The sequence below is a fragment of the Coenobita brevimanus genome, chromosome 18 (genome assembly GCF_032717465.1).
Source record: "Coenobita brevimanus isolate Jiangsu-jjx chromosome 18, ASM3271746v2, whole genome shotgun sequence".
In the NCBI taxonomy this organism is placed as follows: Eukaryota; Metazoa; Arthropoda; class Malacostraca; order Decapoda; family Coenobitidae; genus Coenobita; species Coenobita brevimanus.
In genome coordinates this window covers 20,811,506-20,819,932 of record NC_136971.1, presented here as the reverse complement: position 1 = coordinate 20,819,932, position 8,427 = coordinate 20,811,506, and the positions used below count along the sequence as shown (strand labels likewise).

The 8,427-nt window shown below is 42.8% G+C and overlaps 1 protein-coding gene across 1 annotated transcript in view; it reads right to left on the bottom strand.

The window, feature by feature from the left end:
- LOC145391426 (uncharacterized) overlaps positions 1–8,427 on the bottom strand; it is a 343,680-nt gene that overhangs the window by 95,225 nt on the left and 240,028 nt on the right. Inside the window, exons 6-8 of the mRNA XM_080266038.1 lie at positions 7,636–7,810; positions 7,247–7,432; positions 6,907–7,028 (exon numbers count right to left, since the gene is read on the bottom strand). Coding sequence (XP_080122164.1) covers positions 6,907–7,028; positions 7,247–7,432; positions 7,636–7,810 — 483 coding nt within the window. The remainder of the gene's footprint in view (positions 1–6,906; positions 7,029–7,246; positions 7,433–7,635; positions 7,811–8,427) is intronic.

The window sequence follows — 8,427 nt, the reverse complement described above, 5'->3', positions numbered from 1 at the left end:
GTTATTCGTCCCCAGCCCTGAGGGCCATACTCCTGCCCCCAGCCCCGAGAGCACGGGGCCCTTCGCCACCCACAGCCCTGGACGAGAGAGGACGCCCCTGCGCGTGATCCCGTGGCCTCTGGATATAGAGGTCCCCGGCGGAACACAGCCCCGTCAGCAGCGGAGCTGTGACACCTCTGCTGCCCTTGTACCTGACCGCCACGACACCGGAACCCGAAAGGAGTGACAGTGATAGTACAGTGTCTGTGACGAAGTAACATAGAGGCAGAACAGTGAATTAACCCTCTGATGGAAGTCAGTGATAATACCAAAGTGGTGGAGTGAGTAACAGTGACAGTGTAACTGCAAATATGGCCACCCAGTGAGAGTCGGGTCTATCAGAGTGAATACACTACCGCCAGAAAATACCTCTTAATACCAAGACCATATCCAGACCTCTGTGCCAAAGAAACCCTTACCAGCAAGGAACAACATTAGCGACTCCACAAATATAGAAAACTCGGACTTCCTATAATCAATAATACTCTGCCTCAAGTGCTATTCACTGTGATCCGAGCAGTATCCTGCGCGATACCGATAACCCATATCTAGACGTAAGAGTTGTAATTGTCCAGTGTATCTGTATCAGTGACATCTACTCGTTCCCCTGTCCAACTTAGTAATACACGTGTAAGGTTGTTGCCTTGAGTTTTTGTGTCCTACCTCTCTTCTATTTGTCTAGTTCCGGTCTAGAAAGAGAGACCCGCTACACACTAGGCGTTTATGGGACGGGAAGCCGGCCTACAGGAAACCATTTGGGTTGTCACTTAGTGTAGAGTCACCCACAGGCAGAAGGAAGAGGAAAGAATGAAGGAAAGAAAGACAGAAGAGGGAGTGTAAAGTCACCCATAGGTAGAAAGATGAGGAAAGACTGAAGGAAAGAAAGACAGAAGAGGATGGATGGAAAGACAGAAGGGTTGGTGGCACAGGGTCCTCCCGGTCGCTATCAAGTGACTGCCAGCAGCGACTAGTGGAATTTCAGGTCATGCTCGTCAACAGAGAAGTGAAAATGCTGCCTTATTCTTCACCAACATCCGTGGTCTTAGTACCAATTTAAATTCAGTTCATTTTTTCCTACAGTCCATATCCCCTCTGGCCCTATTGCTCACAGAACCACAAATCTCACCCTCTAATGAAATATCCCCATTTTATTTTCCCGGTTACCATCTTTTCACATCCTTCCAGAACAAGGGCGGCACCTGTTGTTATATCAAATCTCAGTATGCAGTTGACATCATTTTAAACTTTACTTCATCCAGTTTTGATTACTCATTGTATAAACTATACTGTCAAAATATTACCAAATATATATGTGTAGTCTATCGCTCCCCCAATACTTCTTCAGAGCCCATTGTATTTGATTCCATATCCACACAGCTGAGTAACCTTAACTTTGCCCTTAGCACCGATATTATCATTCTGGGTGATTTTAACATATATAATGTTGAATGGTTATTGCATTCTGCCAGGACTGACGATGCTGCTCTAGAGTGTGAGCTGTTTGCAGAATCGTTTAATCTCACGCAGCTGGTAAAGCAACCAACCAGAATACCAGATAATCCTGACCATAATGCCCATCTTTTGGATCTGTTCCTGACAAGTAATCCAGATCAATACAGGATAGAGGTATTGTCTCCAATTGGATCCTCTGACCACAATTTTATCAAAGCCTCATTAGTTAGCCCCCCCCCCCAAACTTCCCCGTTCTTAACCTGTCAGGGTGACCCAATGGCACTTTGATAGGGCAAACTGGGATGGATTTAGAAATTATCTTGCTGACATTCCATGATAATCTTTCTTCTCCAGTGATGCCAGTTCTACCCAGTCCCACATTTGCGACTTATTACTAGGTGGTATGGATTTATTCATATCAAGTCAACAGTTCACTAAAAGATCGAACTCTCCAAAATGGTTTGATAGCAACTGTGCCAGAGTAACAGCCCAAAAGTCATTAGCATATAACTCTTACTTAAAATAAAAAACATCTGAATCACTCTCTCAATTTAAAATTGCTAGAAACCATGCAAGAGCTGTAATAAATCTCGCTAAATCAAACCTTCTTCAAAATCAAGCATCAGAACTACTTAACAACCATAATGACAATAGAATATTCTCGTCAACTCTCAATTCTTTCAATCATAACTTTAACAAGTCATCATCCAATCCCCCACTAAAATCTTCAGATGGCAACATTCCAAATGACCCGCGTGGGAAAGCAGATACCTTTGCCAGTACGTTTGCCAGAAATTCTACCATACAGGACGCCAGCCAGAATGTCCCAGTACTGGAACTTGATTCTCCCGAAATTGCCCCACTTAAAATACACACAAGATACATAAAATCAATCCTAGACAATTTACCTACCATCAAAGCTCCAGGCCCAGATGGAATTCCGCCAATTGTTTTCAGAAAGTGTTCCCCAGAACTTGCCTCTTTTCTTGCTAAATTATTCAGACTATGCATGCATACTTCTTCATTCCCTAGTTCATGGAAAGAAGCCAATATCCACCCAATTCCAAAGAAAGGAAGTTCCTCTGACCCCTCTGATTACAGAGCAATAGCTGTCACTTCTTCTCTTGGTAAGGTATTTGAAACTTTAATTAATATGCACATAGTTAAACATCTTGAATCTAACAACTTAATTAGTGATAGACAATATGGTTTTCGCCACGAAAGATCCACCATTGACATACTGTCTTCTGACTCATACCATCCATCAATTAATCGACCAACATGCAGAAACTCATGCAGTAGCCCTTGATATTCTAAAGCTTTCGACAGAGTATGGCACCGTTCCCTGTTGTCTAAACTCCCTTGCTATGGACTAAAGTCTTTTGTCCCTTTGATTTCCTCATATCTCAGCGTCAAAAAAATAAGGAGTAAAAGTAGATGATGTATACAGTATTTCAATTTCCACTCAATTAACGCTGGCGTGCCGCAGGGATCAATTCTTGCACCAACCCTGCTCCTGGTTCATATTAATGATCTCATCTATCACCCACAATCCCATCCATTCATATGCAGATGACTCAACACTTCATAGTTCATTCACACTCAAACCCCCATTTACAAAGTCTGAAATCTACAACTCTCAACTTAGTACAGCCATCTCCATAAATTAAGACTTATTTACAATCAGTGAATGGGGACAAAACACCCTTGTCTCATTTAATGCTAGTAAAACTAAATATACACAATTTACTAGTGGATAGGTGTTGCCGGATTCGTATATTGCCTTCAATGGTACAAATGTTCCCATCTCCAGGAGTACTGAAGTTCTCGGTGTCTCACTTGGCAGTGCCCTCGGCTGGACCTCTCATGTCGGATCACTTGCTAAGGCCGCCTCGGGGAAACTTGGATTGTTGTGCAGAGTCCGTGACTTCTTCACTGACGAGAGGTTAGCTATGATTTATAAGAGTCATGTGCGCTCTCAGCTTGAATACTGCTCATCCTTGTGGAATGGATGTGGAGAGGTTGCATTAGAACAACTGGACGGAATTCAGAACAGAGCTGTTAGAATTATTAATAACCCTGCTATTACTAATAAACTACCTCCCCTGCAGGTGGGAGGGAATGTTGCCTCTCTTGCATTGTTTTGCAGATATTTTTGTGGCAGGTGCTCATATGAAGTTGCGTCCATTGTGCCACCTCTCCATGCCTTCCCTCGTGCTGCGCGGGCATCTGGTGGCGCTCATGCCTGGAGTGTCACTCAGCCAAGTTGCAGAACTTCTGCCTATCAGAGTTCTTTCGTTCCCCGAGCTGTGTCTCTCTGGAGCTCGCTTTCCCAGAGTTGTTTCCCTCAGAGCTTCAGCCGAGGGCTGTTCAAGTCAAACTGTTACAGATACTTTATGAACAGAGGACACCAACAATCTGATGTATGGATTATTTTTTCTATTTATTTATTTTTCCTTCCTCGGTTCTGTTATTTAAAAAAAGAAAAAAGAAGGATGGAGGAGAGGAAAGGGAAGACACCCGAGAGCAGCACTATATCGAGTGAGTGGATGGTAAGCCCCCCACATATTTTATATACAGTATATATATATATATATATATATATATATATATATATATATATATATATATATATATATATATATATATATATATATATATATATATATATATATATATATATATATATATATATATATATGTGTGTGTGTGTGTGTGTGTGTGTGTGTGTGTGTGTGTGTGTGTGTGTGTGTGTGTGTGTGTGTGTGTGTGTGTGTGTGTGTGTGTGTGTGTGTGTGTGTGTGTGTGTGTGTGTGTGTGTGTGTGTGTGTGTGTGTGTGTGTACTAGGCACAATGTCCTTCGGCAATGTCAGTCACAAATCTTTGATATAGAATAATGCCTTTCTACGGTTTCTGTCCCTCTTTCAGTGAATTCAGGTTTTCCCTTCAGTCGTTCATTACCTGTAATTGTACAGTATACAGACGCTTTTTTTTCTAAAAATATCAGTAATGTATTCCTTGGGGTTTTGTTCTTTTACGTACTCTTTTCCTCATATTCGTTAACAACCTGAGTTGTACACATAGCCCCATGTGCCCACATACTGATGAGTCCATCACCTTTTTTTTTTTTTTTTTCCACCCACCTCAACAGTCAGCACAACACTCAAAGAATGAAACCTTGGCGCATCTGTTTTCTAAATATGTCCCATATTTCTGCTTGGGGCAAAACGAACCTTGTTCCTATTAATGCCTCAAAAACACAATTACTCTGTCTCTCAGCACGGTATTAGCTTCTGAATGATTACTTTTTTTCCTTCAACGAATCACAGCTCAATCCATCATTATTTCTGCAAATTATTAATGTCTCGTTCTCTCTTACTTATCTTGGAAAGACCACTTTACACGTTTGGCTAAAACAGCATTCCTGATATTATGTATGCTGAACCGACTCCGTGCTATCTTTATTCCCACTCAGTTGCACGCTTCGTAGAGGTCTTTTTCGTCCATGTATGAAACACAGCTCCCATGTGTTGAAGCTCACAACATACAGCACTTCTAATTTGGGTGAACTTTTTCGTCTGACAAGAGCTCTCTCTCTCTCTCTCTCTCTCTCTCTCTCTCTCTCTCTCTCTCTCTATCTCTTAATTTTGGTCACTCTTCGTCTCTGTACTTGCATTCCTCCCCCAGTTGGATGGGCGAACAGCAACCGTTTACTTGTACTGTACACTCTTCATTTTCTGTCAAACACTCCGCAAGAGTTTACTCGTACTCTCAGTCTGTCAAATATTAAAGTGATCAACTCTGGAAGTAATTTTTTTCTTTTTTTTTTAATGCAAGAAGGAAGGAACTAAATGCCGGGAGCCCGCAAGATTGTTCCCTCCAAGAAAAAAGCAAAAACAAGATAACAGACAGCCAAATTCAACTCTTGCATTAGAGAGTTGGACAGAAAAGGGATGTAAGTTTGTTGCTAGACAGGTGCTAAGCGCCCGCTGGAGTGGTTGAGGGATGCAAACAGACAGTTCAGAGGAGAAGTGATCACTGACTTTGAGATAGAAAAGAGACAAAGATGCAACAGTGTGTGAAGCGATAGAGGTTAAAGGGAGCCAGTATGAGGAGGAGAGTTAATGGGACGAAAAGCCTTTGACTCCATCTTGTTGAGAAGAGCTGTATGTGGGGAGCCTCCCCACACATGACAGTTTTACTCTACACATGGGTGAATAAAACCCTTGTACAAAGTCAGCAACTGTGCAGAGGTAAAAAAAAGTGCGGAGTCGGCTTAGCACACCTAATCTCTTGGGAGCAGAATTTATAAGAGAGGTAATATGATCTTTCCAAGATATATCCCGAGAGAATGAAACCCCAAATATGTTTAAAGATGATGCAGGATTGATTTGCATTTTGTTGAAAATTAGAGGATACTCCTGCGGAAGCTTTGTTGGGTTGAATAATGTAAGAACTGAGTTTTTGATGCATTAAAAAGAACAAGATTACTTTTATACCAATCAGAGATATAAACAAAGTCAGACATTAGGCATGCCATAGCTTCATCCTTTGTTTGTAGCAGTAACTGCTGAGATGGGCGCTGCAGGAAGCAAATGGAAAGATGACGGGTGGAGTCATCAGTGTACGAATAGATAGGGTTAGATGTTCAGCTTAGGACATTGATGAATAGAAGGAAAAGACGGTGGCCATCTACAACTGCAGCAGTAGAATGATCAAAAAGAAAGCTAGAGATGAACTCACAGCAGGAGGATAGAAACCGTAAAAGGACAGTTAGGAAATGAAATATTATGCCAGATTCGATCGAAAGCCTTTGAAATGTCAAGTGCAATGACAAAGGTTTCGCCAAAGTCTGGGAACGGGAGGAGGATAATTAGGAGTCTGAAAGGTAGGTGAGAAGATCGCCAGAGGGATGTCCTTGGCGGAACCCATCCTGACGATCTGAAAGGAGGTTGTGAGAGGAAATGCTTTAAAATATTTTGTTAAAAAGAGATTCAAAAACTTTAGAAATAAAGGATGTTAAAGCAATTTGGCAGTGGTTAAAGGGCTGCGAACTGTCACCTTTTTGGGGGGACAGGATGAATGAGAGCAAACTTTTGGAGTATTCCCCTACTCAGTGATCACATAACCATTTTCCTCTGATTTCTCCTATGCACATACCTGCTTGTGAACTATATATGCATGTATTCATTGTGTCATTATGCTACTGAATGGCAATCCAGTCTCTGTGAAAACCATACTTCTCCCGTATGATAACGATGATATATATGAATGTAGGCTACTGTAATGCAACAGAATTAGTAAAAGGGAACATGAAACGAAGTGATGAAGTGAGAGGACAAGCAAACTTGTCAGTCAGTAATGTGTCATGGGTTGGAGTGACGATGGAGTGACGTTGTTGAGTCCAGTACTTACCTTGGGTCCTGGTGGCCCTATGAGACCTGGTGTTCCTGGCGGACCAGTGGAACCAGGTACCCCGGGCAGACCATCCAGACCAGGTGCTCCCTTGGGGCCTTCTATACTTTCACCCGGCAGTCCTGATGTCAGGGGGTGGAGAGGACAGGAAATTACTGTTACTTCATCAACTGTTTACCTTCAAACAATATTGTAGTGACTTATATTCATATTACTATAATGTGGTTCATATCAGCAACAGTAATATTATAACATCAGAGGATGAGAACACAGCAAGGCCTATAACTGATGTTAACAGTTTTGTTCATGACGTGATCCAAAATTTATTGTGCTGGTCAACCTGGTGGTCCTCTACTGCCCGGTGGTCCCGGCAGTCCACGTCGTCCATTCTGGCCAGGCTCACCGCTTGGCCCCAATGGCCCCTCTCTCCCCGCCACCCCGGGGTCTCCACGCGGCCCTGGCAGTCCCGGGGGACCAGGAGGGCCAGGGGGACCAGAAATGTAATTGCTCTCCACCTCAGCATCACCTGGACCACAGCAACCATGTTAAAAGAGGAATATTAATATCCGACCACAGTTTTGCATTTAAAAAACGCATTTAGAGAAGACACATACATGTAGGTATTTAACATTGATAATTCATGTGCTACAAAAGATAAGTTAATTTGATTGCTGCAGATATGCAGTACTGTATATAATTCACTGGTAAATAAACTATGTAGCTACTTGCCCTGTCTGATTCTTCCAGGTATGCCTGGTGGGCCTGCGGGGCCTGGGGGGCCGGGCGCGCCGTCCCTTCCACCCACTCCAGGAACTCCATCCCGCCCTGGGGGTCCAGGGGGTCCTGGGAGTCCTGGGGGGCAAGAACACTGGCCAGGGAGGGATTGCGTCACTGAATTATCCTCCTGTTGGTGAACCAGATAATTACTACACTCCCAGTTCCAAGTCCATGTTCAGGTGAATGTAAAGCGAATGGAATTGGTGAAAGAGTTTAAATATCTAGGTAAAGGGATGGGAAAAAATGATGTAATTGTGTATAAGGCAGTGGTGTCGTCCAAAGATGTAAGTGGCTGATGCTATCAAGACTCGTGCGGAAGAAAGGTCAGGTACAGAGTTTTCAAGAGGTCGACATAAACACATGATAGTTCCCACACTAATGAGTGGGAGTAAGACTTTGGAATGGCTTGAGCATCAGAAATCAAGAGTGAGAACAGTAAAAATGAGACGTTTAAAGAATGTGGGTGGGTTGCATAGGTTAGACAGGATAAGAAATCTTGAGATTCGTGAGAGATGTGGAGAAGGAAGCCTATTGATCCAAGAGCATAAGAGAGTGTGTGTAGATGTTATGGTGAAAATGACCCCTCCTTGTGTACGGGTAAAGGTACCGCGCACTCAGACACCACACTCTGTCATATCTATATCCCCACAATAAAGATTTAATGTAGTTACCTAACTCTCCGGTCTGACCCCAGCTTGTTTACTAAAGACACTGTATGCTTCCTTAGGACATAGCCTATATCAC